Raw genomic sequence first — 17,456 nt, forward strand, 5'->3', positions numbered from 1 at the left:
CCGACTTCTGCAGGGTTCCAAAAGGCCTGGCAGCCTGCACTGCCTAGTCAGCTCGAGGCAGAACACTGTGGGCCTTTACTTTGTGAGGTAAGAGAAGCAGTTAACACTGTTGGGGAGGCAGACAGGCAGGAGCCGTGGACTCCTCTCAACCCCAGCCAGTGAGTGATTCGCTACCCTGCTCAGCCTTCAACTAGACTTGTTTCTGGTGAGTCAAACTGCCCTAGCTGCTTTTCCTCTAGCAGAGAGGGTATGGGGGGTGCAAAGGAAGGGCTGAGCTTGCTTCTGTTTGGGGATGAGGCACGGAAGACTTTAAAAGGGTCACACTAGAGCTGAATCCTGAGAGATGTATAGTATTTTCCAGGTAAGGAGGTGGTGGGCAAGGAGAATTGGTCTATTCTGGAACCTGCTAGTTCTTTCTTAGGACAGGCACACTGAGGCTTCAGAAATAGAAGGAGGTTACATGATGAAGGGACTTTTATGGGATGCTAAAGAGTTTGGGCTTTGATACCACTACTGAAGGTTTTTTGGCAGGGTAATATCCTTGTCAGTTATGCTCTTAAGAAAGACCCCTCTGGAATAACTTTTTTGGAAGTGACGTTCATCCTGTCTTCCCTACAGCTAATTTCATCTGTTACTTTTCTTGCTTTGTCTTTCTCAACATCTAATTGGTTACTAGCTCTTCAGTGTCGTATCTTTCCTTTCCAAACTTATTACTGATTCCTGAGTCAAGTTCAAGCACTTTATTAACATTTCTTTTTACAGGCTTTATTGGGCTCTCTTTACGTCCTTGAAACTATGTTTTATGCTGACTGCTTGATCTTTCTGAAGCAGATCTTTCTGAAGCCTGCTTTCATGAAGCCCCTAGTGACTGTTCCCTCCACTGGATTCCTACAACAGCAAAGAAGCCACCTGTTAGGTTCTTAGCACAAGAAGCTTTATACTGTCACTTTTTTTTTTTTTTTTTAACATGTCTGTAAGCTATCTGCAAGTAGGGACCATGCCTTAAGGGAGGAGGAGGATAACAGAAAATAGCATTAGGACAGGGCAAACCCTGAGGACTAGTCCCAACTCTGAGACTCTATGGCTTGGGAAAACTCAATCTACCTCTCTGGCCTTTGGATCACTCATCTGTCAGATGCCAAGTTGTGCAAGAATGATTTGGTCTGGACTGGCCTCTGATGTCCCCACCCTTGCCTTGAGCATGGCAATTGTCCCCAAAGTGAATGACAATGCTGTCTTAGGGTAGACTTCTGCAAAGGGCCCTGAGCAGCCAGAGGGTACGTGTGTACTTTTCTTTCGGGAGCCTGCTCTTTTCCTATCGCTATGCAAACTGGCCCTGGCACATTGGTCTGGCTTGGAACATGACTGGCAGCTGCGACCACTGCTATGGAAGAGATCTCACTGGATGAGGATCACCTTGTTTTCACAGGGCGAGGCTCTGCCTTCTTGAAAGCTTTGGCAGTATCAATAGAGGCTGCTCCTCAGAGCTTTACAAAGCAGCCCCCCTGGCTGACAAGTCCTGGGGCAAGGCGTCTTGGACCACTAATAACTCAGGTACATCATGGAAACTATTTTAAGCTTTTACAAGCTCAAAATGGATAACATCCCAGTGATCCCCTTTATGATTGCGCCTTCTCCTCTAGAGCTTTAAGACCCATGGCTTTTTAGCCACATTTTAAGAAATGGTAGGGGGATGTAAAGTCTGAGAACTTAAAGCACATTTTGTTGGAGGTGAAAGACTATTGTGTTTCTGATGTCTGCCCCAGCCTGTCACCAGGAGAGCAGTTTGGGTCTTTAAAAACAGTCTACCCCTTCAAGGGTCAAGTGACATGGGGTTCTGAGGCTGCCACAAGGCCATCATAGATGGCATGTTTAATTTTTTTTTAAAATTTTCTAATTTACTGGTTATTTTTGCAAAAGAAATATATGCACATAGTTTTATAAAAAAAATTTTTTTAAGTTCGAAGGGAATTTGTAATAAAAATTAAGTGGGCTTCATACCTACAGCTGCCTCCCCAAAGGCAACCACCATTATCAGTTTCATATTTAGGCTTCCAGAAATATCCTGTGCACATGTTGGAGACTGTGTGTGTGTGTGTATAAAATCATCTTTTTATACAAATGAGAACCCACTTTAGACAATTACTACAAACTTTGCTTTTTTTCACTTCTAAATATATTAGAGATGTTAGACACATATAGATCTCATTTTTTTTTAGTAGTTGCATAACATCTTGTTGTACAGATATACCCAAATGTTTAACCTGGCCCCCTGGTGGCAGGTTACGTTATGGCTTCTATTTATAATGCTGCAATGAACATACTCATACTGTACAACTTTGGGCACGTGTATGGCAATTTCTGTTATTTTTTCCATGTGTTACTTTCTCTAACTCTTTGTCTTTCTCAGCATCTCTTCTAGGCTTTTATGGGCTCTTCAGTGGCTCTGCATGCCTCTCTATCCCCTCATGCCCAGGCAGTGGCAAATAGAGACCATGATGCCACAGCTACCAGCTTGGGAGCCAGGTGTCCATGACTGACCCAGAGCTGCTTCTCACTGTGCTATTTCAGGCTTTTAGGACATGGGACTGTGGAATCTCAGCATTGGAAGAGAGAGATCTTAGAGCTCAGTTGATTCAATTCCTGGTACCTGAATCCCCTCTAATACTAGCAGTGGCATCCTTATTGAGTGCCTTCCCATAGGTCATCACAATATTGCCACCAAGTGAGGGCCCAGTGTGTGAACACCTGTTGAGTTAGTCTGTTCAGCTCAGAGGTGTTGACTGCTGTAAACACCCCTCTCACCCTGTGCTTAAGATCTTTTAGAACGTATAGTATAATGGAGGACAGCACATCCTGCTTGTATGTAAACCCAGAGTCCACCTACTAGCTGACTAACATTGGGCAAGTTACTGACTCCTCTGTCCCTCACTTTCCTCATCTGAAAAATGGGGATAATAATATTACAATCTCATAAAGCTGTTGTACAGATTAGGTGTTAATGCATGAAAAAATTTTTTAAAGTGCCTGGCATATAGAAAGTAATGTATGTTATGTGTATATATAAACATAAATATATTATTATGTAATACTGTTGTATATCATATATAATTATACGTCATGTATAATCAAATATATATCAAACATCTATCATATATATGACATACACACGCGTATACATATTTATTATTATACTGTTCTTGCTACTGTAACTTAACAGCAACAAAACTCCTCAATAGAGAGAGGAGACTTCAAGTATAAATCTTCCTGGGAAGAAAATGAATGATCTTTGCCTTGTATGACTTTGTATGTACTTTACATGGCATCTTACTTAGTCTTCACAACAATATATATGAGAGATATTGTCAATTCCTATTTTACGGAGGATGAAACTAAGGCTCATGTCATCGGGCAAGCGCTCAAGGGTCATTGACATAGTAAGTGGCAGAGGTGGCCTTATTTCAAAGGCATTAAACTGCGGTGACTTAACGTCCTACGGAGGCAGACAGGGCTGGGACCAGCTCTTTGAGAGGCGGCTGGTACCACTGGCTTCTGGATGGGGCATGGGTGACTGAAGAGAAGAATCTTGGAGGAGGAGGGCTATACGATGTGAGAGTGCGGGGCTGCCGAGGCGCCGGGTGATGGGAAGAATGTGGGCACCCCTCTCCTCCCCTTTGCTCCCCTTCAGTGCACAGTCTTGCTCCACGTTCAGATGCCTTCAACTTCAAGACCCTCTGTCAGAGACAGACCCTCCTGCCCGCTGTGAGCTGCTCCCCCCTCCTAGGACTGTGTGGCAGCAGCTCCCTGCGTGTCCTTTACTCCCAGCACTCTCATCTGCCGGCTGAGCAACCTCCTGCCTTCAAACCTTTTCCTTGCACAATGGAATGACTTACTGGCTTCCTGCCAAGACCAAAATAGTCTGGGCTCTATTTATCTGTTCTGTGCTCACACAGGATGGGTAACATCACAGTAAAGCTTCAGTGCTCTTCAATTTGGGTGAGCCAATGCTCAGACTAGTGCTTGGCAAATATATTTGCTTTTTAAATTTCTTTTGAAGTGAGCTGAGGTGAGGAGAGGAACAGAAGGCATAGGAGGAATGAAAAGTTACGGGTCTTTTAGTCTTGGTCATAAGCTTCAGAAAATTCCTGTGCATGGGAGTGATGACTCAGATGGTAACCTAGCACTCGTGATAAGCAGCTTATCCATAGGATCTAAACACTGAGGTTTCCCTGTAACTACAACGAAAGACTTAGATGTACTGATCACCAGAACCCCATCGACTGACCACTAAGGCTTTATACCTTACCTCCACAATGGGATATTTCTTGGCCCAAGTGCTATTCGCTGGGTCTGGAATTTCTTTGCTACACCACTGAGGTCTGAGGGCCAAAAGGAGAACAAACACCCTGCAGGTAAAGAAAACAGTGACATTGGTTAAGTGTGCACACGGTGGCAAGGAAGCACAGGTTCTTAGTGCAGTGACTTCAGTGTAAGGGTATGCAAATGAGTAAAATGTAAACACTGCAGGAGAAAGATGGTGCATCATCCAAGTCTGGACTAGTTTTCTATGAAGTTTGGATAGATGATAAAGACTCGTGGTGCAACCACTTAGGGTTTGCTAAATAAACTATGGAACTTTTGCTCGATGTAATGTTTAGCTATCACTAAACAAGCAGCCAAGTACTAACTCAACAAACGTTGATTGAATCCTTATTGTATGACCAGCACAGTGCCACATGCTGGGGATAAAACAGCAAACAAGAGGATATGGTCAATACCCTTGGGGAGATTACTATTTATATTTAGTAAATTAGAATGTTTATAAAGAGCTTGTAATGAAAACAGAGTAAAACGGGATACAGGTGGTATAAACAGCTTGGACATAACCAAGTAAAAAAAAAAAATGCCAGGAAAAAAATACCAATATGGAAATATCCAAACTACTAAAGTAGTTGTATTTGGTGATCGGAGGGTCTTTTTATTTCTTCTTTCCACATTTCTGGGTTTTTGAAAATATTTTAAAATGATTTATGATGTGGAAGAAAAAATCCTAAAAATGTTTCTCATATGCATATGACTTAACTATTTTGACTGTTTTTTTAAAAAAAATTCAAGACCAATATGAAGCATTTTTAAAGACTTGGCTTTAACACACTTTATTTAATAAGGAACGTAAGCTTCTGGGACGTGTTCAACCCTTTGAAACAAGAGATGAGGCCATGTGACTAGGTTTTTTCCAAAGAAACGTGAGCAGAGGTACCTGTGACCTAGTATAGATCATGCAGATGAGGAAAGTACCCAAGGGATGGTGGGCCAATAAAATGGAAGACAATTGGATCCCTAAATGACTGTGTGGAGCAGAGCTGCCAACCAATCTGGATGACATACCTTAGAACTATTATACGGGAGAAAAATGAGCTATTTTATTAAAGCCACTATATTTGGGGGCTCTTTTTTTTTCTTTAACAGCAGAAGCCTCCACCCTAACTGATACTATTTCCCTGAAGAGGATGCATGTGATCCTAGTTGACTCTTCTTTGAGTTCAACTTTTTCAAAGTCTTACCTAAAGAGAGCTCTGCTTTGAAGTATCTATCACATATGGGAGAGCTTCAATAAATGGAAAACCTTTCAGACAGGTTCAATGACTAGTAGAATGACTTTGAGCTAGTTTTATTTTGACCTTTTCGCCTACATTACACAACATCTGAAGAAAACTATTGAATAACTAACTCATTTTAAAAATTCTCTTTACCAAATAATACATGTTTAAAGAAATTTTAGGAAATACAGTTAAATAGAACTAAAAGCGCTATGATTCTATCCGCTGTTATAACCACCATTAATATTTTAGTGTATGTCCTTGGAGCAGAGAGTATTAACTGCCATCCAATACCCATTTTCCCCTCTTTCTTAGAAAGGGGACCCTGATTTACTGGGACAACAATGAGCCCAGCTAAAGGGCCACAGTTTTAAGCCTCCCTTGCCTCACCAAATTCTGGCCAATGAGAGGTAACCTAAAGTGCCATGTGTGACTTCTTCATGTGTCTTGAAAAGGTGGGTGTGGGCACCTCCCTTCTTCCTGTAGTTGTAGAATGCAGGCATGATGGCCATAGTTCCTGCAGCCGTTGGACCATCAGGTGAACTTGATGATGAAAGCCAGTGTCGGGATAGTGAAGCAGAAAAAGAAGGAGCCTAGGTCTCTGATGACTGCGGAGCTCCTACACCAGCCGTTACCTGAGTTTACTTACTTTACCTGGGTGAGAAACTTAGCTCACTTGTCATATTATTTTTATGTTACATACAACCAAATTTAATGCTAACTAATATATCTTGCGTGTCTGTGTGCACGTGTGTATGCACTATTTTTAAAAAATGAAAGTACATGTTTTGCAACCTGCTTTTTAAAACGCAATATAGCAAATATTCATATCATTTAATTTTCTTCTACATCTTTAATGAATGCATAGTATGCTGTATAGCATGAAATATACTGTGATTTATTTAACCAATCCCATATCGCTAGGCATTTAGGTTGCTTCAAATTGTTTTCCTTCTATGAATGATACTTCAGTGAACATAGTTGCCACTAAATATCTGTATATACCTATGATATACTTAGAATAAATCTAGTTGGGAATTGCTAGGTGAAATGTTTAATATTTTTACAAATTAAACATATACTGTCACCCCAAAAAGGTGAATATATTTAGTGTGCTACCAGCGATGTAGGAGAGTATCCATTTGTTTGACCCACAGCAGCAACAGCTATTATATGAAAAAAAAAAAAATTTACCAAAGTTGGCAGGTGTAATAAACTTACTTTTGCCGGAAGCAACGCACTGAGAGAAGGCCCACCATGATGACACCCATGCAAATGCTTGGTGCCACATACGTGCTCCAATTGGCTTTACCTGAAACAAAAAGTTAGCAAACCCTGTGACTGAGTTATCGTCAATGAACATTTCTAAATACTGACTGTTGTGTGAACCCGCTGGGCTTTACCCACAGCTCCTGGGTAGCTGGACTCAGGAACAAGGCCAACTCTCTTTTGCCCATTCAGGAAGGAAGAAAGGGCCCAAAGGGGCCAATACTATGGTTCCAAGGAAGGAGCTCCAGCCCTACAAGAACTTCTTCCTCTAACAGGTGCAGAAAGAAAGGGAGTGTGGTATACAAAGCACTGGTTGTGAACTGGGAGCCCTGGATTCTAGTCCTAACGCTGCCGCTGACTGATGTGTGGACCTCAGATTCTTGATCTATAAAAGGTGAACGATGACATCTACCTTGCAGGTTGTTGTGAACATTAGAGATGGTGTATTTAAAGGGCACAGCCATGTATCTGAACAGAGGAGGCCTCAAGAAATGGTAGCTATTAATTTTACCAAACCATTGGATAAGCCCCCTGTCTACCTAGGGTCTTTGAAATTGTTCTGATTCCTTCCTATAAACATGTAAATATTTCACTATGTGTTGGAATTTTTCATTAATTCATCCAACATTTATTGAGTGTAAACCATGTAACAGGCCAGGTTAGGTGCTGTAATACACAGATGAATGGGACATGGGCTCTGAAGATAGTCCAGGAGACATGTGTAAACATGTAAACAGTAAACCATGATGCCACAGGATACATATAAAAACAGCATGTACAAGGCAGTGTCACAGAGAACAGCATGGGAAATGGCTTCATGAGCAGCTCAGGAAGGTTTCCCAAAAGGCAAGATGTCAAAAGTTTAGAGTCGGATGGCTAGGAGTTGGCTAAGTGGACAAGTTAGGGAAGTGCAGACTAGACAGACAGCAAGCACGGAAGGAGGAAAGAGCGAGTGCTTCAGCAACCACAAATAGTCTGCTCTTGCTTTCCAGTACGAATGATGAGTGTGCGGCAGACGACAAAGCTAGATGGATGAACAGGACCAGGTCGTGCAGGGCTTGGTAACAAAGCAGTTTAAGTTCTAGCTTGAAAGCCCGTGGGGAACCACTGATGGGTTGCAACAGGAGGTAGAATGTCAGCAACAGGGATCTTGTAGAAAGATTCTTCTTCTGATAGAGTGAAGAACAGGGTGGGAGGGAGGGTGACCAGGGGCCACTAGCAGCCAGAGACCTGCTAGCCCCTGTGAGAGGGGCTTTTCCCAGGGCTGAACAGGGGAGTTAATGCAGGAAACCTTGTTACCACCCCACACAATCGGCACAATCTGACATTTTTTTTAGCATCTGCCTTTCTTTCTGGGCAGATGGGACAAGTCTGGAGTAGAAAGATGCTGAGTCCTTAGTCCAATTAATTGCTCACAAGTTAACTTTCATGGGAGTGCTTGAGAAGAGGGCTTGTCACTTTTCCCAGTGGAGGAGTATCTGGCATAGAACAACAAAGTCCTGAATGATTAACTTGATACTCCATGTCACAAAGCAAGAACGGCTTGTTTTATGCTTAGAGCAGATGCAAATGGGCGCTGCCAGAGAGAACAGCATAATTTAGCCAGTGGAGAGAAACCCATGTTAGCTGGGTCACTTCTTCACATACTCAAATTTAACTGAAGAAACGCAAATCTGTGTCTGATTTGTAGTTCTGCCACTTGCCACCTCTAAGACCTTGGGTAATCTTTTTGTACCTCGCACCTGTAAAAAGGCATCATAATCTCTCATTCTTTTATTCATTTCATATTGAGTGCCTGGTAGTATGGCCAGGTACAGGCGTGTAAAGCATGCACATTACATGGTTGTGGTCAGGATTAAACAAGTAAACGTATGTGTTACATGTGTTGAATTGTGTCCTCCCACCCCCAAAATTCACATATTGAAGTTCTAACTTTCAGTACCTCAGAAAGTGACCTTATTTGTAAATAGGGTCATTGCAGAGGTAATTAGTTAAGACAGGTCAGGCTGGAGTAGGGTGGCCCCGAGTCTGATATGACTGGTATCCTTGTAAAAAGGGGAATTTTGAACAAAGAGAAACACACAAGGAAAACTCTAAGTGAGATGAAGGTAGAGATCTCAAAACCAAGGAATGCCAAAGATTGCCCCCAGTCGCGAGGTGAGAGGCGTGGAACAGATTCTCTCACAGCCCTTGGAAGAAGCCAACTATGTTGACACCTTGATCTCAGACTTCCAGCCTCCAGAACTGTGAGAAAATGAATTTCTGTTGTTTAAGCCACTCAGTTTGTGGTACTTTGTTACAAGAGCCCCAGCAAACTAATACAGTATTCAAAGAGCTTAACACAATGCCTGGCACATAACTATCTGATATGCAGTAGCTGTATTATTTTTGGGATTATTCTCATCATTCATTGAACAGATATTTATTTAACAAGTACTATGTGCTGGGTGCCGTTCTAGACCTTGATGTAGAGATTAAACAGATACTAGTCCCTGCCTATTGGATTCAGAGTTTTGAATAGGGGTCAAGTATAGCGCATTATGAAGGAAATATGGATGTGCATTTGGGAAGGCTTTCTGGAGGGGGCAACATTTTTGCTGAGTTTAGAAAAACGAGTAGACACTGTCTCCAAGCAGACAATGTAATGGTAGGGCACTCTGGTTAGAGGAAATAGCAAGTGCAAAGGTATAGCAGCAAGAAAGTAATTAGTGAATTACAGAAAATCTGATAATCTCCATATCAAGTAGTGGGAGTATACTCCTATATAGGAATTCACAGTGGACTTGCCCTCTCTAAGGGTGGTTCTTACCTTGCAGACAAAATTCTCTTTCATTTCCTTGGGGGCTTTCACCAGCAGCTGTCAGAGCTGTCATCCATAGAATGTATGTCACTCTGGGCCGCAGGCTGTCTATGGGATGTGAATCTGGGGAGACCCTATAGGGAATTTCTGAAAGTAAGATAAATATAAAGGTTAAGGCACAAATTAAAGGAAATATCTGAATGTGGGCTCTTACTCATTTTTATTTGTTAATGCTTCATTTAATTTGAAAGAGAAAAGCACATTGCTGTTTTAAAGTAGTCCTAATTCATTAATACTTAATACTTTAGAAAGCCCTAGGCACTGTCATTTATGAAGGCACCACTTCACAGCATTATCAGAAGAATTACATTTTTTTCTGTGGTAAAATCTTTTCAAAGAATTTTTATTATTTTGCTTTTGAAACTATTTAGCTGTAGTAACTTCTTTTATTTCCTATGACTATAATGTTTCTGACATTTATCAGGTATATTTGAGAACTCCTGGGGAGGAAATTAAATGTACAAATTGTTTTCAATGGAATTTTTAAGAAAGCTAAGTTTAGCAATTAATGAAATAGACATTTAATAACATTTATTAATTCTGACTTCCTCTTTTATTTTTTGGTAAGTTCTGGGTACTGGTCTTAGTGGGTTTGATCACTGATCTGCTTCAATTTGACATAAAATCTAAAAAATGAGAGCAATGGTACTTAGATTTATTTTGGTAGTTTAAGGCTAGACTGTCAGTTCTTTATGCTTTTAACACCCCTGCAGGTTCTCAGCAGGTAAGATTTTGGTTTTTGAGCAATGTGTTTATGCTGTTTTTTTCCTCCAAGAGATATGAATATCGGTAGCCTTTAGTAAATAGGCAGTCTCCTCCTCCAGGGATCTGCTGGGTGTGACCTCTCAAAAACTGAGGGGGGCTGTAAAATTGAGGCAAGAACTTCTACAGGTGTAGCCTACTGGTTTGCTCAGCAGACTTGTGTGTGTGCTGGTGATCAAAGTGGAAACTAGAACTCAGCACTTTGTGCCTCAACATTATTTACTGTCTCACAAACCCCAGGGCAAGTCAGATTTTGACCCTGTTTGCTGAATTTATTTCAACAGTCACACATATTTATTGAGTGTCTGCCCTGGACAAGGCACCAAGGCACAGAATCTGCCTCAAAGAGTTCACCATCTAGTAGGGAAAACAGACCCCTTACACTCACTCACCCCTACTTACTATGTGTGAACAGCAAGATGGAACCCTGTATTATTGCATCCACTCCACCCAAAGGACCTGAGGCCTGAGCAGATCATTTAACAGCTGTGACTATCAGAGCAATTTCTATATTTTACATCCTTTTGAGAAAAAGTACCATGTGGAAAATTCCCAAGCCTACTTTAACCTGATGAAATTGCTTGCACAGACTTCAGCTATATGATTACACTAAAATGTCTCTTATTCCCAAGGCAGGGGACTAAAAAAATAATTTGGGAGAGACTTTCTGCTCATCTTGCTGCAGCAAAGCATAGGCGAGCATCAGGGAGTCAGTCGTATTACAGTCCAACTGTATTAGGGCATCCTTAACTCCAGGAGTGAATGAGCCGTTGGAACACAAGGGAAGGAGTTTGAATGATTTGCTGGGCCAAAAAAGTTTACACGCAAACACAGATACATGCACATGTGTATATTTGAAGAATAAAAATAGAAACTATGGAGGAAGCCAAGAGGAGGGTGACGGTGTCAGCAGTTTGGTTGATAAATAGGTTGAGTTGAGTAAAGGAAGAAAGAAGTCATGCAGGAAATACTGGTTCTGCTGCCTTGTCTGGGCTGTGATCTCCGGCAGAGATAAAGGAGGCCATTCAGTTCTTGGATCTGAAACTTTAGGTTTAAGGTGGTTAACTGACAAAGGCACCAGTTTAGGGAGATGTGATGGTTGCCAATCATCTGAAAGGTCACCAGTAAGAAGGTCAAGTGGTACCAGGCAAAACAGCTGCATGGCTCCTGGAAATCAGCTTTTATCTAAACATCTGCATTGGTTTGACAAAGCCCAGGGCAGTATTCACCCATTTGTTATTCAAAAAATACTATTTTTATTAAGCACCTACTGGGTGCTTGGCTGTATTATAGGTAAGGGGGAGACAGTGGTGAGCTAACTGCCATGGCTTCTGCCCTCATGTTGGCAAAAACACCCAAGTGATAAGTAGAATGTGTGTGCCCATAGAGCAGTGCACATGGCGGTATCAACAAACTTCCAGAGGAGTGGCTGTGTACCCAAATCACCTGGGGAATGCAGATGCCCCGCCCCACGGCTACCCTGCTCTCCTGCCCAGGCAGGCGAAGTGTTCCTACTGCACCCTGCTTGTGCTGTTAGGGGCCGTGACAGAAGACGCCTCGGAACTCCATCCTCCTTTTGCTGATGTGGAGCCTCTCTGCTTTCTTTTTCCCTCCTCCTCAACCTACTGCCCTCTACCATTCTCTAGAAATGGCACTTGTGGATTTGCCAATGATTTCTGGTTGCCAAATGCAATAGGTAGGTGTCAGTCCTTGATTACAGCACTTACATATCACTTTTGTGTACTTTTCCATCTCCCTGGGTGCACTGTGAGCTCTCTGAAGATAGGGAACAGGTCTTTGTTCATCTATAAGTGCTAAAAGGGAAACCATCTAAACTGGTACAAAACAGGGCTTTGAATCTGCACCTTCTCCCCTTTAAACTTATTTTAAAATACCCTTACACAGACTTTAGATTCATCAGATTTGGTGCAAAAAAGGTAGGTAATTTCTTCAACATCTACAAGAGCAGATTTAAGAATCATCTAACCATGCTGATCTTGTTGTAAATAAGCATCTTGGTTTAAATTCTGTCAAAATGAAAAATTGGGGGGCAGCAAATTTCATATGAAGTATTCCAAATGGCTCATGATGAGATCAATTGATTCATCACCTTTGCAGGTGCATTTCAGAACTGACTTACCCCGACAGTGGGGAGCAGTTCTGTTCAGTGATCCGCTGTATTTAACAATGGTGGATTATTAAGCTGATTATTGTAAGATCTTATAGTGGAATACTATAAAGCTGTTTAAAAAAAGAAAGAGACAAGTCCACATGGATTGATGTGGAAAGATCTCAGTATGTATTATTGAGAGGCAAAAGTAAGGTGCAGATCAGAATATAGATGGTTATCCCAAATGTATGCTAGTGTATGCATTAAGTTTTTTTCTGGATGAACACACGAAGAACTGCTAACAGCCTAAGTATGGAGGAAGGGATAATTTCCACTTTATATCTTTTTGAACTATTTGAATGCTTTTACTATATACAAGTATTATTTATATAATAAGAAATTAATTAGCTTTAAAAGTCATAACTTTTAGAAAAGCAGTACTGCAGATCTAAGGTCAAGAGAGAGGACCAATTCCTCAAGTTTCCCAGGTAAAAATCACTCTGCAGGCAGCTCTCTGACACCTACATCTCAGGCTGGCTTTGTTACATTCTTCTTGGACCTAACAGTTCTCATGAAGGAATAAAATGGTTGCTTATTTATGATAAATGCTCCTGAAAGAAAGCCAGCTGCCTATGAAATACTAAAGGGAAGCTCAAGCCAGGAAAAACAAAACAAAACTGAGTAAATCAAAGATTAGAACATTAAATCTGGCAAGTGACTTGGAAATGCTCGGTGAACGAGTGATGAAATCATTTGAGATAATGCTCCAGCCAGAATTTAATTGCTTTAGTCTTACAGCATAATCACGGGTCATAAGGAGTTACTTAAATTGTATTTTATCCATTTAAGGAGAAAATAATATGCTATGATGGTATTTGCAAATGTGGGGATTCGAAGATTCTCCAAATTCATTTCCTGCAAGCCTCAAGGGTCTATATAATAGTATCAAAGTACACTTATTGCTTTTTGAAATGCTATCTCCCCATATGAGTAAGCTCCTTGAGAGCCTCGTCCATTAACTTCATTTCTTCAATTTGCTTGGCACGTAACACATATTCAGTAACTTTGTGTGTGTGAGTGTGTGTGTGTGTTTAGATGTCTATTTTTCTTCATTCAATTAATTTCACATATATTTATGGAGCACCTACTAAGTGCCAGGTATGGTGCTAGCACTTGCACACACTTGTGTTTTCCCAACATCTAAACAAGAAAGACCCTGCTGCTTTTGTTTCTCACACATACCACAAAGCTGAGGCTGGGAATCGGAGTCCCGTTCCTTCCAATATATCCTGTAATGGAGGATGCAGCCCATTTGCTCCTGGGCTGGAATTTTGTTCCATGAAATTAAAATGCTCCCCTTTTCCTCTGAGATGGCATTAATGTGGGGGCCACTCAATGGTGCTGTGAAGTAGAACACAGGAGGCTTTTGTCACCCTCCAAATCCAAACCACTAAACTACAGCAAAATTGGGCAAAAGGTCCCAAGACTCACCTTTGTGCTTAGAGTTACCCCGGATGGAGTTGCATCCTCCCTGGTCCCCTGAAAGTGCATGCACGTGGATTTCATAACAGATGTAGGGTTTTATGTTTTCTGCAAGACATAAAGACAGACGCTATTCCAGGTGAAACAAGGATTTAAAGAAAACCACACAGACAGCTTTTGAAACAAAACTCACCTTCAAGGAAAAACTTTGACTTTTACAAATAAATTATTTGCTGTTTACAGAAAAGTAAGCGTGGTGTTTTGCAGGCATAGCACCTGAACGGCTCTTCTAATTCCCTAGATGCTTATTAGGCTCTGACAGGGCAGCATGGGATGACACATTCAGGCATGACTAATCAAGGCGCGCTCAGTGCAATCTACCCCCTTGTTCCCCCCATTCCCCCCCTCCTCGCGCCATGTTCCACTCAGATCTCAGTTGCTTCACAGCTTGGCAGATTAGGAAGATACCTGGGAATGTTAATACTCCTTCCTAGCTTTTACAGTGCCACACTTGGCAGTTTTCTGTCAGTCATGAAGTTTATTGGCAAGTCACTCTTCCCTTCCCAAACTCCCTATGTCCATGAATCTCAGATTTCTACTTCCTGTAAAGAAAAGGCCCCTCTCATAGATACTGCCCATGACATATCTTTAAACTCCCAATGAAAGTTTAAAGGAAAAAGATTATTTCTGTTAGGTACCTAACTGTACCTAACAGTCTCATGTGGTCAGGGTAAGGACTCTCTCCCATGTTGTTCAATGCCCTGCCATAGGTAGGTCTGGTCCCCTACACTGACAATTGATCAGGGTTTAACATTTTCTTTTTTGGGAAGAAGAATTTTACATCACAAAATAATTTACTAGTGTGTGTGTTATATAAAAATCCATTGTCCCTTAAATATTCCAGCAAGTAGGTAGTACATGAAGCTCAGACGTGCAACCAGTACCGTCAGAAGGGACCATGAGGAAATTAAAACTCATGCCATGGGTGAGTTCCAACTCGTATTCATGAACCAAGTGAAATGGAGCAAGGCTGCAATCAGCTTAGTCCTGTAATCCAAAGATGCTTTGTGGGTAGCCTCCAGACCCAGAAGCTCAAAGGGCAACACGGAATATAGAATCATTTCATTTGGGAGGGGCTGGTTCCTGGCTGCTCTGTCGCTAGTTCTGGAAGGGACCCACCAACCACCGTGCCATGTGGGAGCTCCAGATGAGCTCATTAGGCAAATGGTTTCATTGCATTTTGCCATGCAAAGTGTAAGTTCAGGGCAGAGGCCTTGGGGAACTGCTGCATCAGAAGCTGTGGGTTCCTTCTTATGAACAGCCTACCCTTCGTGGAGGAGGGAGGAAAATGTGGCTCCATAACTTAGCTGACATTTTCCTTTCTATGAAGAGCAGAGCCCTAGCAAGCTTGTTCCCCAGTTCTGACCTTAAGAACTCCTGTTTTACTGGCTAATTCTTACATGAACACCCCCTAATCATTGTCTGCTCCCTACCTCAAAAATTCCTTAGCCTTTGCTGCTGGTGGATGAAGCCCATACTCTTAACATTTTCATTTCTTTCTACAGTCTGGCCCCAACTTCCAGGCTTATATCTTGAAACCCCCATGCATACACATATACCTGGCACGCTTGGGCAAAGGCTCTGTCTTCACATTTATAAACCACCTCTTAGGTGGTTTTTCTGCAGAAAGCTAAATTCACCTATTAAGTCTGGGAGAAGGCAAACATTAAATGATCAGCAATGAGGAGTAATCACAGAGGAAGTATGATGGGACCATACGGAAGAGGGGCCCAAGTAGCTAGGCATCAGGGAAGGTTTTCTAGGCACTGTGATGTCTACATATTTGTAAAAGGAGTGTCTCTATAAGGTCAGAACTGTTTTCAGCAAGACAAGACAGGACTGACTGTTTCTAGCCTAGACCCCACCAACTTATAATCCAGGAGGTGGACTTTACTGTCGTCTGCTCCAAAACACCCAACTCGGCCCCAGCCAGATGCTGGGAAAAGACTGGTAAGGATCTGATGACAATAAGTCATCTTACTTATTGGAGAGGGTTACTTTGAATTCACGATAAGTATGAGTTAAGTTTTAAGTGTTTATTTCCAGAACATAACCTCAACACAGACTCATAGTTGATCAAGTGTTTTCAAGTGGGAGAACAACTTGAATTAATAGTTATCTTACCCAGTATTATTCATTTTCTTCAAATGAATATGTCATACTTAGGAAACATTTTAGCTTCCTAAGTATGGAAAACATTCTCTCTTGTCATCTATTTTATGCATTGTGTGTAGAATATAGAATTTCTAAAAGGAAAGAACTGTAGGGACTATATAGTTCAAACTATCCCAAAGGGGTAAATCCTAATACAGTTTATAATAAGTGTTTACAATTATATAGCAGTTTAGAGTTCAGTAAATGCCTTTTCTATCCACTGTTTCATCTGATTTGATGGGCATAACAGCCCTAAAGGAAAAATGGTTCTACTGCAACAACTCTAGGGACAGAGAACACACTGCCTTGAGGGGCAATCAACTGTCCTATTAGAGACCATCAAGTATAAGGAAAGTTCTTTCTCAAAATTGAGCTGACATCTGTCTTCTTATAATTTTTATGCAGGGGGCCTTCGTTATGCTCTCCAAAACAACAAAGGACACATACTCTTTCTTATATACATGTCGAAGCCAGTAACGGCCGTCAACCACCCCCCACTGCCCCAATCCAGAATTCTCTTCTATGGGCTAAGTGGTTTCCACATTAAAAGTTCCAGACCCCTAATGGCTTACTCACTTTCCTCTGATGTTCACTGGGTTATCCAGGCAGCACTCTTTTTAAGTACAGGGATTAAAACTGAATACAACCCACTAGAAGTCTGAGTAGCTAGACTCTAAAAGAGGCACACAGTTAAGGACTGGCTCGTGTATTATCATGCAGCGCCCTCTGTTTATTTCATTTGTGGAAGTCTTGTCTCCTTAAGCAGGGTGTGTGTATCCTTTGGTCAGGTGTAATAGTTGTCATGGTGTAATGAAAATATGGGATTTAGAGCTTGAAAACCTATTAAAATCTTAGCTCCATCACATATAATAATAATAATAATGATAGCTAAATTATTAAGCATTTAAAATGTGCTAGGTACTGTTCAAAACGTTTTCTCTTTCAGTTAGTCTTCACAGTAATCCAGTGAGGTAGGTGATACTACCCCCATTTTACAGATTAGGAAACCAAGGCACAGAGAAGTTAAGCAATTTGCCCTGGATCATACAATTTAGTAAGTGACAGAGCCAGGACTCAAACCCAGATAGTCTGGCTGCAAAACTTTTAACCTCTATGCTGAACTTATACTTTAAAAATCACATTGACATTTTTAACACAT

The 17,456-nt window shown here is 41.4% G+C and overlaps 1 protein-coding gene across 1 annotated transcript in view; it reads right to left on the bottom strand.

Moving 5' to 3' along the window:
- Positions 1-17,456, bottom strand: part of IL12RB2 (interleukin 12 receptor subunit beta 2) — a 91,445-nt gene that overhangs the window by 13,644 nt on the left and 60,345 nt on the right. Inside the window, 5 exon segments of the mRNA XM_082360021.1 lie at positions 4,307-4,406; positions 6,822-6,912; positions 9,679-9,816; positions 13,844-14,002; positions 14,093-14,191. Of these exon segments, the coding sequence (XP_082216147.1) occupies positions 4,307-4,406; positions 6,822-6,912; positions 9,679-9,816; positions 13,844-14,002; positions 14,093-14,191 (587 nt within the window).

This window comes from Balaenoptera borealis, assembly GCF_965194805.1.
Source record: "Balaenoptera borealis genome assembly, chromosome: 1".
Classification (NCBI taxonomy): domain Eukaryota; kingdom Metazoa; phylum Chordata; class Mammalia; order Artiodactyla; family Balaenopteridae; genus Balaenoptera; species Balaenoptera borealis.